Raw genomic sequence first — 23,309 nt, 5'->3', positions numbered from 1 at the left:
TGTCTACTTCCCCAGTTATACAGTTTTCAGGAACACTGGTCCCAACGTGGTTCAGATATAGGCCGTCCCAACGATACTTTCCCCAGTACTAATGTCAGTGTCTCACAAACCAAAATCCACAATTCCCACACCAGCCTTTGAGCTGCGTATTCATCTCTCTCATTTAATGCACCCTAGGCCAATTTGCATGCAGCCCAGGTAATAATCCAGAGATTATAATCTTGGAGGCTCTGTTGTTTAATTTGCCGCCTAAATCCTCAAACTCTCTATGCAGAACGTCTTTCCTTGTTCTACATATGTCGTTGTTACATACGTGAACCACGACAATGGGACCCTCCCATTGCAAGTTCCTCTCCAGCCCGCAACAGATGTCCCAAATCCTAGCACCAGCCAGGCAACACAGCCACCTGGACTTTCGCTTCTTGCTACAGAGCACAGTGTCAATCCCCCTCACTAGACTGTCCCCTACTACCACTACAATCTTAGTGGTCCCCTCACTTGAATGGCATCTGGTACCATTCACTGGTCAGCCCATCCACCCTACAATCCCCACTCTCATCCAAACAAGCTAAAAGAACCTCAAACCTGTTGGATGCTGACACTTCTGCACTCCAGTCCGCTTGGCCCTTTACCTGCTTGAGCAGCAGTCACACCCTCCTGTCCCTGGCCACTTTCCAAACCAGAAGATTCTATCATAAGGGGTGTGACCACCATCTGAAACAAAGCGTAAAGGTAACTCATCCTCCCTGATGATGTTGCAGTGTCCACAGCTCAACCTCCAGCTCAATGGCATTGAATCAAAGCTTCTCAAACCATGCACACTTACTGCAGACCTGCTTGCCCTGGATAACACCAGTATCCATGAGCTCACACATGCTGCAGCTTTGACACATCACCTGCCCTGCCATACTTATGAACTTTACTTAATTACTTAATTATTGTATTCACTTATTTATTTTCTTGTAAATATGTTTTAATCTTATTGCAAATTATAATGCAATTTTAAACCTCTGGAAAATAGACGTTGACCACTTAACGGATATTCACAAACAGCTCATCATCTCCCCTGTAGTATGGCAGAAACCAATTCCTACAGTCCGTAAAAATTGGAAAAGCAAAGAAGCACCATCCTCCCCTCCTCACTAAATTTCCTCACCAAACTTCTACACACTGTCTGAAGTTGCAATCAATGCTGGTCGCACAGTGTGTCTGAATTGACATGTTTTGAACAAAGGGACTAGCTGAGCCCAGGTACAGCAAGAGCAGTTCCAGCTGGTGTCCTTAATTATTTAATTAACTCTTGCAGCTGATGCCAGTAGATAGTTTCTAACCCCCTACTTAGGCCTTTGGACATGACTTAGAAGGTTAAACAATACTTGAAGTTAAATGTTAAACACAAATACAAACACTATTAGATTATTAACAAAAATATATGTCCTTGTAGGGGAGGTATGAATGCCAGGAGGCTGTGGCCCACTAGCTAGTTCACCATACAGAAATCTTTGGGAACTTGCCCGTCATCCATCCGATGAATGTGGTTCAGCCAGCATAGACATTGTTAGCTTGAAAATTAGTTATTGGGCCGTGTTTGTGACCTTATTTACCCAAGAGATGCCAAGCATATATCTGAGACAGCAAAGGTGCAAATTGTTCAGCAGTTTTGCCAGCCTAGCATATGTTGTCCAGGTCTTCCCACTGCCGAGGAGTGCATTGATGATGAGGGCTTGGTCGACTCTCAGTTTGCTGTTTTCCTTCAGGGTGCTGTTGTTTCAGACACTTTTTTTTAAAGAAAATATTTTATTGAGGCATTTATAATTTTAACATTTTAAACAAAGAGATCCAACACACACAAAAACCCCACACTAACATACTCAACCCTCCCCCCCCTTACCCAAGCATAGACCCATACATTAGATTCCCTACCCCCCCCCCCCCCCCCTCGGGCTCCCGGATCTTCCGATACTCCAGATATTGTCCTCTTTGGACTCGGAGTCACCCTCCCTTCCAGGACCTCTGACATGACATCTGAAAATCCCTGCCAAAATCCCCTCAGCCGCGGATACGCCCAAAATATATACACATGATTCGCAGGACTTCCCCCATACCGCCCACACCTGACCTCAACCTCAAAAAACCTACTCATCCGGGCGACAGTCATATGAGCCCTGTGGACCACCTTTAATTAGATCAGGCTATGCCTGGCACACGACGAGGATTCATTGACTCTCCTCAGGGCCTCCTCCCATAACCCGACTTCCGACTCCCCTCCCAACTCTTCCTCCCATTTCCTCTTAACCTCCCCTATTGGAACCCCTTCCCATTCCATCAACTCCTTATATATTTCCGAGACCCTCCCCGACCTCTGTTGTTGACATCACCTTATCCTGTAGCCCCCTTAGTGGAAGGCAAGGAAAGCCCGGAACCTACCTCCGGCCAAAATCCTGCACTTGTAAGTGCCGGAACCCATTCCCCCCGACAACTCAAACTCCTCCTTTAGCTCCTCCAAGCTCGGGAAACCCGCCTCAATGAAGAGATCTCCAAATCTCTCGATCCCTGCCCGCTGCCACCTCCTGAAGCCTCCGTCCAACGCCCCCGGAGCGAACTGGTGACCAACCAACGCCCCCTCCAGTCTCACATGCTGCCTCCATTGCCCCCACACTCTCAGGGCTGCCACTACCACTTGTGGAGTACTGAACCAGCGAGAACGGCAGAGGTGCCGTTAACAAAGACTTAAACTCGTGCCCTTAGATTATCATAGATTATCATAGAATTTACAGTGCAGAAGGAGGCCATTCGGCCCATCGAGTCTGCACTGGCTCTTGGAAAGAGCACCCTACCCAAGGTCAACACCTCCACCCTATCCCCATAACCCAGTAACCCCACCCAACACTAAGGGCAATTTTGGACACTAAGGGCAATTTATCATGGCCAATCCACCAACCTGCACATCTTTGGACTGTGGGAGGAAACCGGAGCACCCGGAGGAAACCCACGCACACATGGGGAGGGTGTGCAGACTCCACACAAACAGTGACCCAAGCCGGAATCTAACCTGGGACCCTGGAGCTGTGAAGCAATTGTGCTATCCACAATGCTACCGTGCTACCTTGCGAGGTGCCGCATCCACTCCCTCCCACACCAACCTCTCCTCCACTACCCACTTCCTAACCATCGATATATTAGCTGCCCAGTAATAAATAATAAAGTTCGGAAGAGTCAAGCCCTTCCTCCCTGCGCCCCCACTCAAGTAGGACCTTCTTCACCCGTGGGGCTTTCTCGGCCCATATAAAACCCGAGATCACCGCATTCATCTTCCTAAAAAATGCCTTGGGCATGAAAATTGGAAGACACTGAAACACGAATAGCAATCTCTGGAGGACTGTCATTTTCACAGTCTGTACCCTCCCCGCCAATGACAGCGGGAGCACGTCCCACCTTTGGAAGTTCCTTTCATTTGCTCTATCAACCTGCCCAAATTTAATTTGTGAAGCTGACCCCAGTCTCTTTCCACTTGAATACCCAGATACCTAAAACTCCCACCGCCTTGACCGGCATTTCCCTCAGTCTCCTCTACTGCCCACTTGCCTGGATCGCAAAAGCCTCACTCTTGTCCATATTCAGTTTGTAACCTGAAAACCAGCCAAATTCCTCCAATATCCCCATAATCCTCCCCAACGGGTCCGTTATGTAAAGGAGCAGATCGTTTGCAAAGAGCGAGACCCTATGTTCCACCCCCTCTCACTATCCCCTGCCAAATGTTCGATGCTCGCAGCGCCATTGCCAAAGGCTCTATGGCCAGGGCAAACAATAATGGGGAGAGTGGACACCCCTATCTCGTCCCCCGACACAGGCTAAAATATTCTGATCAAACCCGGTTTGTCCTTGCACTTGCCACTGGTGCCTGATATAGCAACTGGACCCAATCCACAAATCACTGCCCAAACCCAAACCTTTCCAGGACCTTCCACAGATATTGCCACTCCACCCGATCAAAGCCCATTTCTGCATCCACCACCACCATTTCGACCTCGCGCCCCTCCACAGGCATCATTATTACGTCAAGGAGCCGCCTAAGGTTGGACGTCAGGTGTCGTCCCTTAACAAATGCCGTCTGATCCTCCCCTATTACCCCCGGAACACAATTCTCTACACGTGCGGCCAAGACCTTTGCCAGCAATTTCGCATCCACATTTAGCAGGGAGATTGGCCTAAGCAACCCACAGCTCTCCGGATCCTTATCGTGTTTCAAAATAAGGGAAATCGATGCCTGCGATGGCGTTGGGGGAGCACTCCCCGCTACTTTGACTCATTAAAAGCCTTTACCAGAAGCAGCCCCAACAGCCTGGAAAACTTTGTATAGAACTCAATCGGGTATCCGTCTAGTCCCGGGCTTGTTTCAGACACTCTTACTTAGCTTGGGCATAACAACTGCAGCTTTTGTGATGCACTTGTTGATTACCTGCTAATTTACCCTCATAGTTTATCTCCTCCCCATTCATTATTATTTTGTGGTCACCTTTTGTTGTTTTTTAAAACTTCCCATCCTCAGGCTGCGCCACATTGTATGTTGCTGAGGGGTGGGTGAGAGAAAGAGGGACAGACAGCCTCTGTAGGGTGAGAGAGAGCGACAGACAGTCTCTGTGGGGTGAGAGAGAGAGAGGGACAGACCGTCTCTGAGGGAATGAGAGAGAAAGGGGAGACAGCCCCAAAGGAGATATGAGAAAGAGACAGACAGTCTCTGAAGGGCTAGAGAGAAAGAGGGACAGAAAGTCTCTGAGCGTGAGAGAGAAAGGGACAGACAGTCTCTGAGGGCGAGAGAGAGTGGGATAGACATTCTCTTGAGGGCATGAGAGAAGGACGAACAGTCTCTGAGGGCATAAGAGAAAGGGGGGGGCGGACAGTTTGAGGGCGTGAGAGAGAGGCGGAAAGTCGCTGAGGCCGTGAGAGAGCTGGACGGACAGTCTTTGAGGGAGTGAGAGAGAGGGGAGACAGTCTCGGGGAGGGAGAGACAGAGCTGGACAGCCTCTAGGGGTGAGACAGAATGAGAGGCAAGTGTAGACAGTCTTTGAGGGAGATGAGAAAAAGAGAGGGGACATCTCTGAGGGACTGAGAAAGAGGGAGAGAGACTAATAAAGGGAGACAGAGACTGTGAAAGGGAGAGAGAAGCTGATGAAAGGGAGAGAGAAGCTGTGAAAGGGAGAGAGAAGCTGTGAAAGGGAGAGAGAAGCTGTGAAAGGGAGAGAGAAGCTGTGAAAGGGAGAGAGAAGCTGTGAAAGGGAGAGAGAAGCTGTGAAAGGGAGAGAGAAGCTGTGAAAGGGAGAGAGAAGCTGTGAAAGGGAGAGAGAAGCTGTGAAAGGGAGAGAGAAGCTGTGAAAGGGAGAGAGAAGCTGTGAAAGGGAGAGAGAAGCTGTGAAAGGGAGAGAGAAGCTGTGAAAGGGAGGCTGTGAAAGGGAGAGAGAGGGCGAGGCTGAGAAAGGGAGAGAGAGGGCGAGGCTGAGAAAGGGAGAGAGGGCGAGGCTGAGAAAGGGAGAGAGGGCGAGGCTGAGAAAGGGAGAGAGGGCGAGGCTGAGAAAGGGAGAGAGGGCGAGGCTGAGAAAGGGAGAGAGGGCGAGGCTGGGAAAGGGAGAGAGGGCGAGGCTGGGAAAGGGAGAGAGGGCGAGGCTGAGAAAGGGGGAGCGGGCGAGGCTGAGAGAGGGAGAGCGGGCGAGGCTGAGAGAGGGAGAGCGGGCGAGGCTGAGAGAGGGAGAGCGGGCGAGGCTGAGAGAGGGAGAGCGGGCGAGGCTGAGAGAGGGAGAGCGGGCGAGGCTGAGAGAGGGAGAGCGGGCGAGGCTGAGAGAGGGAGAGCGGGCGAGGCTGAGAGAGGGAGAGCGGGCGAGGCTGAGAGAGGGAGAGCGGGCGAGGCTGAGAGAGGGAGAGCGGGCGAGGCTGAGAGAGGGAGAGCGGGCGAGGCTGAGAGAGGGAGAGCGGGCGAGGCTGAGAGAGGGAGAGCGGGCGAGGCTGAGAGAGGGAGAGCGGGCGAGGCTGAGAGAGGGAGAGCGGGCGAGGCTGAGAGAGGGAGAGCGGGCGAGGCTGAGAGAGGGAGAGCGGGCGAGGCTGAGAGAGGGAGAGCGGGCGAGGCTGAGAGAGGGAGAGCGGGCGAGGCTGAGAGAGGGAGAGCGGGCGAGGCTGAGAGAGGGAGAGCGGGCGAGGCTGAGAGAGGGAGAGCGGGCGAGGCTGAGAGAGGGAGAGCGGGCGAGGCTGAGAGAGGGAGAGCGGGCGAGGCTGAGAGAGGGAGAGCGGGCGAGGCTGAGAGAGGGAGAGCGGGCGAGGCTGAGAGAGGGAGAGCGGGCGAGGCTGAGAGAGGGAGAGCGGGCGAGGCTGAGAGAGGGAGAGCGGGCGAGGCTGAGAGAGGGAGAGCGGGCGAGGCTGAGAGAGGGAGAGCGGGCGAGGCTGAGAGAGGGAGAGCGGGCGAGGCTGAGAGAGGGAGAGCGGGCGAGGCTGAGAGAGGGAGAGCGGGCGAGGCTGAGAGAGGGAGAGCGGGCGAGGCTGAGAGAGGGAGAGCGGGCGAGGCTGAGAGAGGGAGAGCGGGCGAGGCTGAGAGAGGGAGAGCGGGCGAGGCTGAGAGAGGGAGAGCGGGCGAGGCTGAGAGAGGGAGAGCGGGCGAGGCTGAGAGAGGGAGAGCGGGCGAGGCTGAGAGAGGGAGAGCGGGCGAGGCTGAGAGAGGGAGAGCGGGCGAGGCTGAGAGAGGGAGAGCGGGCGAGGCTGAGAGAGGGAGAGCGGGCGAGGCTGAGAGAGGGAGAGCGGGCGAGGCTGAGAGAGGGAGAGCGGGCGAGGCTGAGAGAGGGAGAGCGGGCGAGGCTGAGAGAGGGAGAGCGGGCGAGGCTGAGAGAGGGAGAGCGGGCGAGGCTGAGAGAGGGAGAGCGGGCGAGGCTGAGAGAGGGAGAGCGGGCGAGGCTGAGAGAGGGAGAGCGGGCGAGGCTGAGAGAGGGAGAGCGGGCGAGGCTGAGAGAGGGAGAGCGGGCGAGGCTGAGAGAGGGAGAGCGGGCGAGGCTGAGAGAGGGAGAGCGGGCGAGGCTGAGAGAGGGAGAGCGGGCGAGGCTGAGAGAGGGAGAGCGGGCGAGGCTGAGAGAGGGAGAGCGGGCGAGGCTGAGAGAGGGAGAGCGGGCGAGGCTGAGAGAGGGAGAGCGGGCGAGGCTGAGAGAGGGAGAGCGGGCGAGGCTGAGAGAGGGAGAGCGGGCGAGGCTGAGAGAGGGAGAGCGGGCGAGGCTGAGAGAGGGAGAGCGGGCGAGGCTGAGAGAGGGAGAGCGGGCGAGGCTGAGAGAGGGAGAGCGGGCGAGGCTGAGAGAGGGAGAGCGGGCGAGGCTGAGAGAGGGAGAGCGGGCGAGGCTGAGAGAGGGAGAGCGGGCGAGGCTGAGAGAGGGAGAGCGGGCGAGGCTGAGAGAGGGAGAGCGGGCGAGGCTGAGAGAGGGAGAGCGGGCGAGGCTGAGAGAGGGAGAGCGGGCGAGGCTGAGAGAGGGAGAGCGGGCGAGGCTGAGAGAGGGAGAGCGGGCGAGGCTGAGAGAGGGAGAGCGGGCGAGGCTGAGAGAGGGAGAGCGGGCGAGGCTGAGAGAGGGAGAGCGGGCGAGGCTGAGAGAGGGAGAGCGGGCGAGGCTGAGAGAGGGAGAGCGGGCGAGGCTGAGAGAGGGCGGGCGAGATAGAGACTGACACAGATGGCCTCTGAGTGTGACGGGCAGTTTCTGAGGGGCTGAGAGAGAGACACAACCAGATAGATAGACTGTCAGAAGATTCTGAGGGGGTTTGAGAGATTACAAGCGAGAGAGAGTGGGGAGGGAGATAGAGTGAGAAGGACAGACCCCAAGCGAGTGGGAGAGCGAGAGGTTAAGACAGTTGATGAGGGTATGAGAAGGAGAGTGGAAGAGTGTGAGGGAAAGGCTGATGGCCTGATCGGGTAAGAGAAAGGGACAGGTCCTGAGGAACTGAGAACGACCGTCTGTGAGGGACTGAGAAAGGGAGAGTGGGAGAGAGAGAGAGTGAGATAACCTCTGAGATGGTGAGAAAGAGAGACAGACAAACATCCTTTGTGGGACTGATAAAGAGGAATACAGTCTGACAATTCCTGAGGGTGCGAGCCTCTGGGGGGGTGAGAGCGATGGACCTCTAAATGTAAGAGGGAGCAAGACAGACAGTCAACCTTGATGAGGTGTGAGTGATGGGGAAAGAGAGAGGGGGGGCAGGGAAGAGAGGGAGATAGACTCCAAGGGAGCGGGGGAGATAGACAGTCTCCTAGGGGGGGTCTATGTGTGTGAGGGAGAGAGACTTGCAAAGAGTTGGGAGAAGGAGAGTGACTTTGAGGGGGAGAGAGGGCGAGAGAAAGATTTTGAGGGGATGAGAAAGATGGAAAAATATATAGACCGTACCCCTTAAATGCACTCTTGAAAATGGGGTTGGGAATCAGAAAATTGGGACTTGCCTTCACTTTTAAAGGGCTCCGGAGTGAAAATCCATACCAGAGTGAGGGAGGGCTCCAAGGGGGTGGGAAAGAATGAAGGAGAGAGAGACTCGGAGGGAGAGTGACTCCAAAGAGGAGTGGGAAGCGAGAGACTTTGTGGGGGTGTGAGAGAGAATTAGATAGACAAACTCTGTGAGGCTGAGAGACAAACAGACTTTGAGAAGGTCAGGTGGAGAGATGGACAGATCCGAGCAAGTCTGATTAATGTTATATGCTGTTAGATACAGTGCCAAGTTGAAATCTGAACCATTATCATGGCTGGCATCTCAGATTGAAGATATTTAACTATTGTGGAATATTTTATGTTAAATTTCCTGTCTTGTGCATAATCTCTATGTGATTAATTGTTGTTTTCTTTGACTCAGTTTTGTTACATGGTTTGGACTGGATTATTCTTGCAGAAAGTGCTAAATGATTTCAGCTGTTGGACAGTTCAGAAGGATATTCTGCTGTTCAGTATTCTCTCTGATCACAGACTTGACATACATGATACTTTTTTATAAGTTTTAACAGGTCTTCTCCAACCTCTGGGCATTAAGTTAACATTGGAAAAATCTGTTAAAGTTACTCATATATTTAGGGTTTGGAGATGGGATTGGAGTTCCAAGAAGAGGAAGTCTTTCGCAGTTCTCAATGTCAGCAGTTTGTTTGGATTATGTTTATATCAGCATATCACTATTAACATGCACGTTGAGACCATTTGCTTTTCCAAATTTTGTCATATTTCTGCTCTTTTATAGCAAAACATACAATAATTTGGAAATAAGTTGGTTGGAGCTGGGAGCTGCAAAACAGAGGCACTACAGCACCATCTCTAGCGGAAGGATGTAATTACAGTATGACAAGTTTATGTCAGTTTCCATTATAAATTCCTGTATCAATGTGATAATGAAAATAAATTGACGAGGTGTATGCTGATGTAAGGGTAAGTAATATATATTCCTATTGAGGTTAAGGGGTGATTTGATTGAAGTTTCTGGATTTTAAAAGTAACCGAAGGGGTAGAAATATTTTCCACTATTGGTGTAGTGTAGAACAAGGGGCATAACCTTCAAATTAAAACTGGGCGGGCCATTCGGGAGTCAAATTAGGACACACTTCACACAGAGTGGTGGAACAATGAAACTTTTCTGCAAAAAGCTGCAGAATCTAATTCAATTTTTAAATCTGAAGATTGATAGATTTTACTAGTCAAGGATTTTAAGGGATATGGAGCTAGGATACTGATCTGCCGTGATGTCATTGAATGGTGGTAGAGGCTCAAGAGGGTGAATGTTCTAATCCTGTTGCTATGTTCCTACAGGTAAACCATAACATTAGAACATAAGAAAAAGATGCAGGAGTAGGTCTTAAGGTACTTTGAGCCTGTTCCGGTATTCAATATGTTTACAACTACTTGCACTGTTAATTTGTCAACCTTATTGTGAATGTTCCATGCATTCGGATGCAGTACTTTTAGTTTTTTCTTGTTAACATTTTTAAACATCTTATTTTGTAAAATGGCCCTGTTTGCTATTAGTCCTTGTTTCCTCTGCCTTCAACATTTGATTTCTACTTTTCTGTCTTTGTTTCCCTCTCTTGTAACTCCCCGCTCGGGTTCCCATCCCCCTGCACTCTAGTTTAAACCTTCCCAATAGTACGAGCAAATACCCCGGTCCTGCTGGGGTGCAACCCATCCAGCTTTTACGTGTCCCAACTTCCCCAGAATTGGTCCCAATGACTCATGAATCTAAAGTCCTCCCTCTTGCATCATCTCTCCATTAACACATTCATCCAGTCTATTCTCCTATTCCTGATCTCACACGTGGAACAGAGTAATCCTGAGATTACTACCTTTGTTGTCCTGCTTTTTAATTTATTCTCTAGCTCTCTATATTCTGCTTTGAGCATCTTATCCCTCGGTACTGACATAAGAGCACAACGTCTGACTGTTCACCCTCCCCTTTCAGAGTATCCTGCAGCCGCTCTGTGATATCTGTTAAGAACCTCGCTGATGTTACCTGCAATGTCTCAAAAACGCGAAGGATAACTTGAAACACTGGTTCTTAGTGCTTTATTTTTGTTTGGAACAATGTGAAGAAACAATGTACAACTCAGTGAGAAACCAGACCAGTTGATGTGTAAACAATTAATGAGGAATATTTATTAAAGTAAACAAAAAGAAAAAACATATAACAAAAGACTAATATATACATTATGACACTTAAGTATGTGAGTAACTAAACGCACCGAGTAACTAAATGCACCATGTTATCTGAAATTACCTCTTGTTCCCAACATATACCCACATTCCCTGAACTCCGAGACATGCCCTTTCCCAAGCAACATCCAACTTTAATAACTCCATAGGTCACATCCAGTTAATAGTTACCACACCATACAGCTTCAGGTGACCAAGTATAGGAAAACGTCTCTTCCTGCTTCAGCGAAGGCACAAAGCTGCGACTTTTAGAAGGGAATATCTGCAAACTTCTTTGGGTCTAAATGTTAGATGGAACAAGCCTCCGTGACTGATCGGAAATGGAACTCGCCTGTCTCACTGTTGGATGGACAACTAGCTGTCTAATGAGGGTGCTAGCAGTTCAATCTCTTTCATAATTTCCTTTGTGGGTAGATTTTACTGTCCACCTCTCAAATTCCTTGCCTTTAGAAGTTTTCATTTGTATAGCCCAACTTATCTCTGGTAAACAATGTTTTTGATATGGCCAATCGCACCTCAGTAGACTCCTGCTAATCTGATTATTTCTCTAGATAACTGCTACTCTTGTTACTTGTCTGTTATTTTCTTTTCATATCAGGTTCACTGTTGATCTCATTAACTTCCCACATTCATAACACATCCTTGAACCTGGCACCGTGGAGGGAGCATACCATCATGGTGTCACGTCTGCAGCAGCAGAAACAGCTATCTGTTCCCCTTATGATAGAATCCCCTATCATGATCTTGTCACAATCAATCTTCCATCCCTCCAGCACCTGCAGCTGAGCTACTCGTGATGCCACGGACTTGACTCTTGCTGCATTCCCCTGAGAAATCTCCTCTCCCAGCAGTATCCAAAAATGGAAAATCTGTTAGAGGGAGATTGACCCAGGTGGCGCCCGCACTACTTGCCTAGTGTTTTTACTCTGTCTGGTGGTGATCCATTCCCTTGCTGCCTGTGCACTCTTTACTGGTGGTGTGAGCACCTCATCGTACATGCCATCCATGAAGATGTCAGCCATGCAAATGCTCCACAGTGACTCCAGCTGCTGCTCCAAAACAAGGATTTGAGTAGCTGCAGCTGGAGACACTTCCTGCACTTGTGGTCACCCTGGACACTGGTAGTGTTCCTGACTTCCTGCGTCGCCCAGGGGGAGCATTCCACATGATCGAACTGCCCTGCCATGACCTACCCTTAAATTACACCCATTACTTAGAAAAAAAACAAGTTTATGGGATCCGGCCTCGCTGACAAGGCCTGCATTTATTATCTGCCCCTAATTGTCCTTGAGGGACATTTAAGATGGTGGATCTGGAGTCATATGGAGACCAAATAAGGTAAGGATGGCAGATTGCCTTCCCTAAAGGACATTAGTGTACCTGATGGGTTTTTACGATAATCTTTTGATTCCAAATTTCTATTGAATTCACATTTCACTATCTGAGATCTGAGAATATTGCCCTGGTCTCTGAATTATAAGTCCAGTGACAATACCACAATGCCACTGCCTCCCTTGGACTTTACTTTGTCAGACTTTACTTCCTCTAGTTTGCAGAATATTAAATATACTAGGGACATTGCCTTACTTCTTATGCTGTAAATACTACTTAGCCTAAGCTAAAGATAATTTTTTACTTTAAACACTGCAGTAGAAATACTCACATGGTCCTACTTACCAAGGCCGCCACTCCTCTCGTGCTTGCTCCTGGTCCCAGCTGATGAACCTCTGTTTCCCTTGTGACGTCACTCTTGGATGTTTTCAAAAACCACACTCTCGTACAGCTTTTATTTGTTTAATCCTTCTACTCAAGGTTCTGTTGACTGCCTTTCTCGGGGTTCCTCTCTTGCCTTCTACGTGCTGCTGGCAATCTGTCTCGGGGTCCTCCTCTTGCTCTCTCCTTCAGGTGTTGCTGACTGCTTGTCCTAGGGTCCTCCACTCACGCTCTCCTCTAGGTTTAGCTGCTTGCCTGGCTCAGTGTCCTCCTCTTGCCAGATCTTAAGATTGAAGTTGAATAAAATTCTGCTGCAGCTGAATACCTGCAGTGCCTCATGGATGTCCAGTTTTGAACTGTTTTGGATTTATCCCATTTAGTACTGGTATTCCTCAGTGTAAAGATAGAAATTGGTCTACAATGACTGAGCAGCGGTCACTTCTACCAAAACTGTCAGAGTGATTGAGACAGATAGGTTGATGAGGATGAGGTCAAGTAGGTTTTTCCCTTGTTGATTCTTTCACTGCCTGACTGTGACCTTCAAAATTCAGCGAGCTTGGACAATAATGCTACTTAGTCATTCCTTATCAGTTGAGGGAAGGTGGTAGGTGGTATTCGGTGGATTTCCTTGCCCATGTTTGGCTTAATGCCATGAGACTTCTTGGGGTCCAAGTCAGCGTTGAAGACTTCCAGAGGCCACATCTGCCTGACTGTACACCGCTGTGCCATCACCTTTGATGGGGCTGTCCTGATGCACCCAAGGATGGTAATGGAGGGGGCCTGGGGCATTGGCTGTATGATATAATTAAGTGAGTATGACTTTCAGGCTGTTGCTTGACCTTTCTCTGGGACAACTCTCCCAATTTTAGTGTCGTAGAGTCTTACAGCGCAGAAAAGCCATCGAGTCTGCACCGACAATAACTACCCCATATCTTGCGCTAATCCAATTTACCAACACTTGTCCCATACCCTTGAATGTGATGGTGTTTCAAGTGCTCATCCAAGTGCTTTTTAAAGGTTGTGAAGGTTTTTCCAGATGTTACTGTGGAAGACTTTGCAGGGCTTTAGATGTGTCTTAGTCATGTCTGCTGCCTAGATCAATGCTGAGTGGCCTGTCTAATTTTAATCATATTTGGCTTTTTTGTAGCAATTTGATATGACTGGCTTGCTGGGCCATTTCAGAAGGCAGTTAAAGAATTAACCACATTGTTGTGGATCAGATAGGCTCGACAGGGTAAGGATCGCAGGTTTCATTCCCTAATGGTCATTAGTGAACCACGTTTTTTATGACTATCTAGTACTTTCATGGTTAACATGAGCATTTTATTCCAGATTTGTTTATATTAACTAAATTGAAATTCTCTGGCTGCTGTAATGGATTTTTGAACTCCTATCTGTAGATCGTTAGTCCAGACCTCTGGATTAGTAGTCCCGTAACATAACCCCTATGCTACCATGCACACATTGTATGCCATATAAGACCATAAGTCTATAAGATATAGGATCAGAATTAGGCTGTTCGGCCCATCAAGTCCGTCATTTGATCATGGCGGATATAGGGCGGCATGGTGGCACTGCTGCCTCACAGCGCCAAAGACTCGGGTTCAATTCCGACCTCGGGTGGCTGTCTGTGTGGAGTTTGCATGTTCTTCCCGTGTCTGTGGGCTTCCTCGGGGTGCTCTGGTTTTCTCCCACAGTCCAAAGATGTGCAGGTTAGGTGGATTGGCCATGCTAAATTGTTCCTGGTGGGGTTACAGGGATTGGGTGGGGGGATTGGGCCTAGGTGGGGTGCTCTTTCCGAGGACCGGTGCAGACTCGATGGGCCAAATGGCCTCCTTTTGCACTGTAAGGATTCTATGATATGTTCCTCATCCCCATTCTCCTGCCTTCTCCCCATAACCCCTGATCCCCTTATTAATCAAGAACACCAGATTTGTGCTTGAGGTGTTGTTATCTACAGGGCTATAGACTAAGAGCTGGAAGGTGGAATTAGACAGAATAGTTATTTCTTAGATCATAAGAACAAGGAGAAGAGTAGACAATTTAGCCTCTCGAGCCTATTTCACTGTTCAGTACAATCATGGCTGATCTCAGCATGGCCTCAACCGCACCGTCCTGCCCGTTCTCCGTAAACCTTCAACCCATTACTAATTAAAAATGTGTAACCCCTCCTTAAATGTACTCACTGTCCCAGCATTCACCGCAATCAATGTAGTAATCAAATTAGTGTAACTACTGCGATTGTATTTACATCAGCGTTTTAACAGACTGGAAAGGAAAATTTCTTTGTATTCTCCCTTTTAGCACAATTAATTTTAGTTAAGTTTGTTTTATTCTTGGTGAGTCAGTATGCATCTTTTTGGCATCTCTTAATGATTAGTTCAGTAGACGGGCAATTGTAAGTATACTGCTCACCAATCCCCTGAAAGAGCAGTGGTAGAATAAAATCCTGAAAATGGGTGGAAAGGCAAATAAAATTATTTTAATTGTTCTTGGTAATATTTCAATTTCACTTTGGGTTTTAGTGAAGTTAAAAATAAGCCTGAAATATCACTGCTGCTAATGACCATTCACAATCCATGATGCAGGTAGGGAAAGCTCAGCAGGAATTCCTACAAACTTCACTCCTAGAAAAACTTGTCTTTGGATTTGATTTATTGTCACATGTACTGAGGTACAGTGAAAAGTATTGTTCTGCGTACAGTCCAGACAGATTGTTCCATAGATGAAAAAACTTAGGACACACATAAATACGCAATGTAAATACATAGGCACAGGCTTGTATCAATAGTGTTTTGATATTTTAGGATTTTCTTTTGTTAATATGTCACAATATCTTAGAAATTGAACATGTAAGAAGTTGTTAACAATTCCAGTTATTTATATGTAACTGAAGTCAGGAGCTCCGTAATGTATCCGGTGTATCTTTGTTTAATTATTTGATGTATATGCTAACTTTCATCTTTGAACATTTTATATATTTATCAGTACCTTACTACAATCAAATAATGGTGCTCTTAATGTTTTGCAGCAAATGTCAGCAATCCTTTTGTTTTGCAGACATTGTTCAGCAATCAGAAAAACCTTGCAAACAAAGAAGAAATAAATGCTAAAAGTGACACTTCAAAAAAGACATCAGAAGCTTCCAAGAAGATGTCTGTGGAAAGAGTTTATCAGAAGAAAACACAGCTGGAACACATCCTCCTCCGCCCTGACTCGTACATTGGCTCTGTGGAACCTGTAACCCAGGTGAGATATGTTTTTACATATTTTTCTGTGGCATTCATTGCTTCATTCATTTAATTATTTTAGTGAAGACTGAAATGCCAGTTTTTAGTGCCAACAGTTTGGGTTTAACCATTAGCTTTCAAAATATTTTTCTCCTGTAATGGTGGTCATGTGGTTTGGGATTTTGGTGATTATTGATGATCCTAATTTAATTTCACAACCTAGTTGTGCCTAGATCAAACAGCAGCACTAGATGGCTAAGGCAGGTCTAACAAGTACTTACCTAGAGGTCTGTTACATACTTTAAACAAAAGAGACTTTCTTTTCAAAGCACTTTACGTTAAAATACCAAATCAATTTAAGACATAATAGAGCCTTTAACTGAAGCATAAATAGCTAGGGATTCCAATGGTTCCAAAATCTGATCCACTCAGCCAGGACTGACTTCACAGCACTTTGCACAGGTGTAGGGCCATGTGGTGTATTTCGCTTGTCAAGTAAGGATCCAGCTACAAAGTCTCACGTGGTATGACATTAATGCCTTGCATATTGAGTTAATTGATGAATACACTTTGAATCCTTGATAATTGCACATACTAAAACTAATTAAACATGGGCTTTTCTACCTATTGATATCAGCACAAAAGGAACGGTATGTTTTATTGTGCTATTCTACCCATCTCAAATTATAAATCAATTACTCCTATCCCTACACAAAGTAAGGAATGACAAATGATTATTGCTGTACCTTCCTTACAAGCCCCCAGTATTTCCTGCTTTATACTGTGCCCCACTGTGTAACTACTGTTTGGTGACCTCTAGATTATTCCATCAGGGACTTCTTTCACTTGCTATTTCCTATTTCTACCCAGACTGATTCTATGTCTTGACCTCCAGCAAACATCTCCGCCATTCAATAAGATCAAGGATGATTTTTTTTTGTGGACTCAGCTTCACTTATCAGCCCGCTCTTCGTAACCTTTTATTCCTTTACTGTTCAAAAATCTATCTACATTTGCGTAAAAACATTTAAGCAGGTAGCCTGAACTGCTTCGCTGGGCAGGGAATTCCACAGATTCACGACCCTTTAGGTGAAGAAGTTCCACCTCAACTCAGTCCTAAATCTGCTCCCATTATTTTGAGGCAATGCCCCCTAGTTCTAGTCTCACCCGCCAGTGGAAATCTATTCCCTTCATAATTTTATATGTTTCTATAACATCCTCCTCATTCTTCTAAATTCCAATGAGTATAGTCCCAGTGTACATAGTTTGTCATAAGCTAATCCTCAACTCCAGAATTAACCTAGTGTATCTCCTCCGCACCCCCTCCAGTGCCAGTACATCCTTTCTCAGGTAAGGAGACCAAAACTGTACACCATACTCCAGGTGTGGCCTCACTTTCTCCCAGCTATCCAATTACTCTCAGCTGAAATATATTCCACAGAGGAAGTAAGATTGTAAGAGGAGGAAAAAAAATGCATGGCTAAACAAGGAGGTTAAATTTTAACTAAGACATACCATATTGTAAAGACTAATAGCAGGCTGGAAGATTGGGAAATTTTAAAGATCAACAAAGGGTTACTAAAAAAGTACTAAAAAGTGTAAAGTTAAATTATGAAGGAAAACTGGCGCAGGGGGTATTGGCAGGTTGGCACTGCCAGAGTGCCAGGGGGGGGGTGCTAGGTTGGCACAGCCAGGAGCAGCACTCAGGCAGAGCACCTGATGTTTCAAGGAAGGACTTCAGAACAGAAGAATCCTCATCAGAAAGAAATGCACAGAGACCGAGCACCTGATCTTTCAAGGAAGTACTTCAGAACATAGAAACAGCCTCTTTTTAAAAGAACTGCGGTTGGAATTAACACCAGTTCAAAAGAGGAAGCACTTCACTTCAGAGTTAATGGACTGTGAAGAGCTATGAAACCAAACAAAGCTAAATTCTCCTTTGAAATAGCCTAGGCCTGTCAATTAAGAGGCTTGTAAAAGGTTATGGACCATAAAATTAAATGAAAACAATGCAGTTCAAAGCTTTTAGGCTTCCCAGCAAACATCGAGGCTTGACAGAGTTAAAGGGGGATGAAATTGAATGTGGAAAAATCACTTCAAACGCTTCCAACACATCAAAGGGAAAGCTTGTACAGTCATCTGACAGATCGTTGTATTGACCTGCTGGGGAGAGACATCAAAGTTTGAAGGCTATAAAGGGAAGACTTTTGCCTTCACTTGCAACACGACCCCTATCCTGTGAAAGTCTCCTGACCCCCATCTACCCTGAAGGACCCCCTTGACACCCCGGAAGTAAGTGTAAAAAGGATACTCATTCCTTGCTCCCCCTCGGCATGCGCGGTGCCAGGTTGGCACTGTCAAGGGGCAGATCCTGAAGGGGGGACTAAGGGGGGTGCCTGAAGCTGAGGTCTAGTTTTACTGGCTCTGTGGGTCCAACGGTCCAAATCTCCCTGGCTCCCAAAAAATTTCAAGTGTGGGTGGATTACACTCTAAATCCCGCCGATCCACCCAGCAGGAATCAAACCTTGTTTTCTGCCGGGGACCATACTTAGAAAATGTTTGGGAGAATTGTGCTTGAGTGGTTTGTCTTATGAAAAGAGATTGAGGTCTATACTCTCTCGATTTTAGAAGAATGATAGGAGATCTTATTGCAGTATATAAGATGATAAAGGAGGTTGACAAAGTAGGCATAGCGCGGATACTTTCTCTTGTGGGGCAATCTGGAATGAGAGGTCATAGATTTAGGATAAGGGGTAGCAGATTTAAAACAGAGGTGATGTTACTTCTCTCAAAGGGTTGTGAATCTGTGGAATTAGTGAAGGTTATGGGGGACAGGAAAGTAGAGTTGAGGCAAAGATTACATCAGCCATGATTGTATTGAATGGCGGGGCAGGCTCGAGGGACTGAATTACCTACTCCTAATTCTTATGTGATCTGTACAAAATGCCAAGTCATCTCCCAAATAAGTATCAGCACTTCAAACTGCCCTTGTCCCACCTGTGGTTCTTAGCTTTTGTCCTGGCCTGGGCACAATTTGCATTCTTATCATGAGGTGTCAATAAAACTTTGTTATCTCTTGGACACACAATTTAATTAAGCATTGTGTTTTTTCTCCGAAGAGGACACCCAGTCTGGAATCCACAATTCTGTGGGGTAGCCTGGAGCCATTTTGAGAACAATCTTACAACTCTGTCCATGATTTTTCAAAAAGTGAACTTCAGAACAGTTTTTCTAAAAATGTGTAATAGTAATCTTACTAGTGTCACAAGTAGGCTTACATTAACACTGCAATAATGTTACTGTGAAAATCCCCTAGTCGCCACACTCCGGTACCTGTTTGTGTACACTGAGGGAGAATTCAGAATGTACAACTCATCTAACAGCACGTCTTTCAGGACTTGTGGCAGGAAACCGGAGCACCCGGAGGAAACCCACACAGACACTGGGAGAACGTGCAGACTCCGCATAGACAGTGACCTAAGCCGGGAATCAAACCCGGGTCCCTGGTGCTGTGAAGCAACAGTGCTAACCACCATGCTACCGTGTCGCCCAATGACAAATGTGCGCTGGAACAGTAGCAACATGAAAACGTCACCCCACTTTATTGAAACCCTATTATCAACATTGATGATGATATTTTTGATCGATGCTCAACCATATGAATTGATGCACCATTCCAATGTCATTCCAGTTTATTTCAAATGTTGCAGCAAAGCTTGCATCAAGATTGGTGACCATGAAACTACCCGGATTATGATAAAAGCCCATCTGGTTCACACTAGCATGTATTAAGGTAGCAGGTGGTCTGCTGACTTTACTTGGCCTGGCCTAAGTGACTTCATACCCTCCGCAGTGCAGTTGACTCTTTACTGTCCTTTGTAATGGTTTAACAAGCCACTCACTTTCATAAAACCGCGAGGCACCAGACACGACTAAAGTATGTCTGGCTCAATTGGCACTACAAAGTCCACCTCACTAACTTCTGGTGACTTGTGCCAAAGTTGGGAAATCATCCCTTCAGACTAGTCAAACAACAGTCTGACATGGTCATACTCACAGGATCATGTCTTTCAGCTAATATACTAGACATCTCCAATGTTATTCTTAAGTATGTCCTGTTCCACTGCCACCCGGTAGAGATGATAGCACAGTGGTTTACAGTTGTGAGGAGTAACTCTGGGAGTCCTCACCGTTGACTTCGGACTCAATTAGTCTTGTGGCATTAAGTTAAAGAATGGAAAATAAACCATCTGCAGATAGTCACCTACTGCACTCCCTCAGCTGATGAGGGATCAGTATTCCTTCATGTTGAACACCACTTAGAGGCATTGAGGATTGCAAGGCACAAAATCTTCTCTGGTGGTGAACTTCAATATCCATCATGAAGTTCTGTAGCACTTGAGTACTAAGGAATGTAGGTGCTAGACTGGGCTAGCAGTAGATGGTGAGAGAATCAACACTAAGCAAAAACCTGGTGAACCCATTCTTGCCAATCTGCCTGTTACATATGCATCTGTCCATGACAGTACTTGTAAAAGTGCCCATGGCACAGTACTTGTGGAGAGGAAATTTCATTATCACATTGAGAATACCCTTCATCTTATTGTGCGGCAGTGATGATGATGGATTCACCTGTCTCTTTGACAGCTGGACGGCATATGATGAGGCATCATTCTGCATCATACTGACCATGAAATTAGCAGAAGACCCTGGTCATGTTTTCTTTTCAGGGCAGCCGCATTAATGCAGCACCTTCCACAGGCTTTCACGCTTTTCTGTATCAAAGGCCTTGGTCAGGTCAACGAACACCATGTAGAAATTCTTGTTCTGCTTGTGGGACCTTCAGTTTGCCACACTGCAAAGATCATGTTGACTGTTCCTTGTCCAGCACAAAATTCACACTGATTCTAGGTACACCAAATTTGTAAGATGAGTGACATTTTGGTGAGAATAAAACTTGAAAGAATTTTTCCTGCTGTGGAGAGAAGAGAGAAGTTTAAAAATTCCATATACCGACCTAAGACGAGAGGTGCTTGAAATTTTTAGAACAAAAGGAATTTGAAAGAGTGACATCCAGAAAAGAAATTGTCAGTATATCAACCATTTGATCAGAACATCTCTTCTAGAGGGCAAAGTGGAGGCAGCACAAAGGTGAGTTGACCTAGGTGTAGTTGGATGATGGATGTCACCCAAGTGGTTGTAAATGAGCTACAGTGGGGCAGCACGGTGGCGTAGTGGTAAGCACTGCTGTCCACAGCACTGAGGACCTGGATTCGATCCCGGTCCCGGGTACCGTCTTGTGTGGAGTTTGCACATTCTCCCCTTGGCTGCGTGGGTTTCACCCCCACAACCCAAAGATGTGCAGAGTAGGTGGATTGGCCACGCTAAATTGCCCCTTAATTGGAAAAAAATAATTGGATACTCTTTAAAAAAAATAAAAATTTTTTTTAAAGTAAATGAGCTACATTGGATGTGTGAGGGTGGTGCAAGACAGGCAAGTGTGACATACTATGACAGCAGATCTCCTGGTAGGAGGAGCTACAAGCAGCAGCTGGAGACTAAGTGCAATACTAGAAATTGTCACAGATGGTTTCCCTTCCCTTCTGTTTGTACAGGTGAGTTATGCAGCCATGAGAAATTTCCTCAATTTGGTGAACTTGTGACAATGGAATTTCAGAAATCTGCCACTTTAAATATTGAGTTCCGAACTTCAGGGCTGGTAAGGGGCTTAAAAAAATCACAACTCTTGTCAGCCCGTGAGAGGGGGTACTGATTGCAGATCTGTGATTGGAGGAGTAGCATGCACAGGAGAGACGGAACTGCTTCTCTAATCATTGCATCTGATGCTCTCCCATGCTTGTTGCTTCAACTTCTCCAATCATGGGCTCCCTCCCTCCCACTTTTGCTGCTGGTCCAGAAACAAAGTCTGTGATTGGAGGGAACCCGTGATTGGAGGAATTGCAGTTATTCTGGCTGGACCCACTGTTGCCATGCAGCAGACTTTCAGCTGTCCTTACCCATTGACCAGCCGTAGATGGCAGGGATTTTGTTGTCCTGCTCTTGGTCCCCTGACTTTTCAGGAATCTTGCTCCTGTTGTGCAGCTCCAGCAGTGCCTGGTAACAGCTCTCCTGCTCGCTCTTGCAGTTGTTGGTCAGGGCAAAGTACTCGTCCTGGTGTAGAGGGCCATCAGGTACTTGTCCTTGGAATTGGCCCTCTTGCTAATTGTGAATCAACTCTCTAGCTGGACCTAGCGCTTGGGAGCACCTTCTTTGTGCCTAAATTTCTTCTTGTTCTGGCAGTACTTGAACCAGGTTGGCCGAGCTCACTCAGAATGCACAGTACGAAGAACTGCCTGTGCATGCTCTTTGAGTTTCCTGAAGTAACCCACCTTTGTCACTGCAAAAAAAACTTTCAGTGTAACATTCCAAAGACCTTCTTTCATCTATATTTCCTGTGCCCTTTCCATTGCATTTTTGGTCAGTGATTTCCTTTATTGTGTAGATTTACTTCATAGAATCATTTTGGAGGAAATTGCAGTCCTTAGTTGCAAATGCAGCACTGCCTTTTTGTTATTATGACCCTCCTATTTCTGTGGGTGTGTTTGTGCATGTGTCTGCATGTTTGTTACGCAAGGTTGGTAACATCTATCTAGTGAAATCTTCATTTTACATTTTCATGGAGGACTAGGATATAATTTTACTTGTCAACAAAATGTTTTTAGATCAGAGAAACGTGTTTGTTAAAATCTTTTCCAGTCAGTATTATTGCTTGTTGGCGATTTTGCCTTAGCAAACCAAAGTATGCTATTTGATAGGCGCAGCTGCATTCCTAAAATTCTCTGAATTAATTGAGTACATGACTTTGGGGGTTTGATTTTAAGGAGTAGTTATTGCATGTAACAGGAGTACTCTTTGTGTGATTGCATAGCATCTTCTCAGCAGATGTCTCTTTTTATCTCTCTCTTCCTCCTCCTTCCCCCTTTCCCAACTTTATAACTTCTAAAGGCAGATTCAATTTTTTCAGAGATTATGCTTGAGTACAACAATTAGTTTCTAAAATCTCTGCAAGCGTAAATACCTAACCTTCTAACAATTTTAAACTTCTCAAGACTAAGATAATTGGATCTTTTGTGATATGTTAATAACTGCTCATCTTATTGTACTTTTACAATTACGCCCATTTGAAGTGGTATATAAGTATTTGCATTTCACTACAGTTGATTAAAAGTGAATTAATTTTTCAGCTCCTTACCCTGCAGTGGCTTTGCACTTTGTGCTATAAGGTGTACACGATTGCTTGTTACAAAAAAATTCAGATCTTTTTGTCTTCAGCCACTAATTTTCAAATCTTCTGGTCTTCGGACCATCTCATCCTTGGTTATGGCAGTATCCTTGTATTGTTTGGGAACAATGCCCTAGTTCCAGATTAAGCAGACAAAGCTAGTGCATTTCCTAACCATGTGAGCCCTTCGTTCCATACTTGAATCCTTCAATTGCTCTTGGAGACTTACCCTACCCTTTGTGGTGCTATCGTCATGTTAAATGGGATAGACTTAGAAATGATTTAGCAACTCGGGACTGGGCATCCATGAAATGCTGTGGCCAATCAGCAGCAGCAGAATTGTATTTTACCATAATTTGTAACCTTATGGACCACCTGAGGATGAGAGGTGACTTA

At 46.6% G+C, this 23,309-nt stretch overlaps 1 protein-coding gene across 6 annotated transcripts in view; it reads left to right on the top strand.

Moving 5' to 3' along the window:
- LOC140425238 (DNA topoisomerase 2-beta-like) overlaps nucleotides 1-23,309 on the top strand; it is a 254,600-nt gene that overhangs the window by 25,134 nt on the left and 206,157 nt on the right. For 2 of the 6 annotated variants that reach the window (XM_072509325.1, XM_072509324.1), the window contains 3 exons: nucleotides 9,229-9,413; nucleotides 9,792-9,842; nucleotides 15,462-15,650. In XM_072509325.1, coding sequence (XP_072365426.1) covers nucleotides 15,555-15,650 — 96 coding nt within the window. In that variant the 5' untranslated portion in view covers nucleotides 9,229-9,413; nucleotides 9,792-9,842; nucleotides 15,462-15,554. The remainder of the gene's footprint in view (nucleotides 1-9,228; nucleotides 9,414-9,791; nucleotides 9,843-15,461; nucleotides 15,651-23,309) is intronic. The other 4 variants (XM_072509327.1, XM_072509326.1, XM_072509323.1 and 1 more) reach the window with 2 other exon arrangements.

The sequence above is a fragment of the Scyliorhinus torazame genome, chromosome 6 (genome assembly GCF_047496885.1).
Source record: "Scyliorhinus torazame isolate Kashiwa2021f chromosome 6, sScyTor2.1, whole genome shotgun sequence".
NCBI classification, from domain to species: Eukaryota; Metazoa; Chordata; class Chondrichthyes; order Carcharhiniformes; family Scyliorhinidae; genus Scyliorhinus; species Scyliorhinus torazame.
Note: the sequence above shows the minus strand (reverse complement) of the source record. Positions and strands in the feature narration are given on the sequence as shown.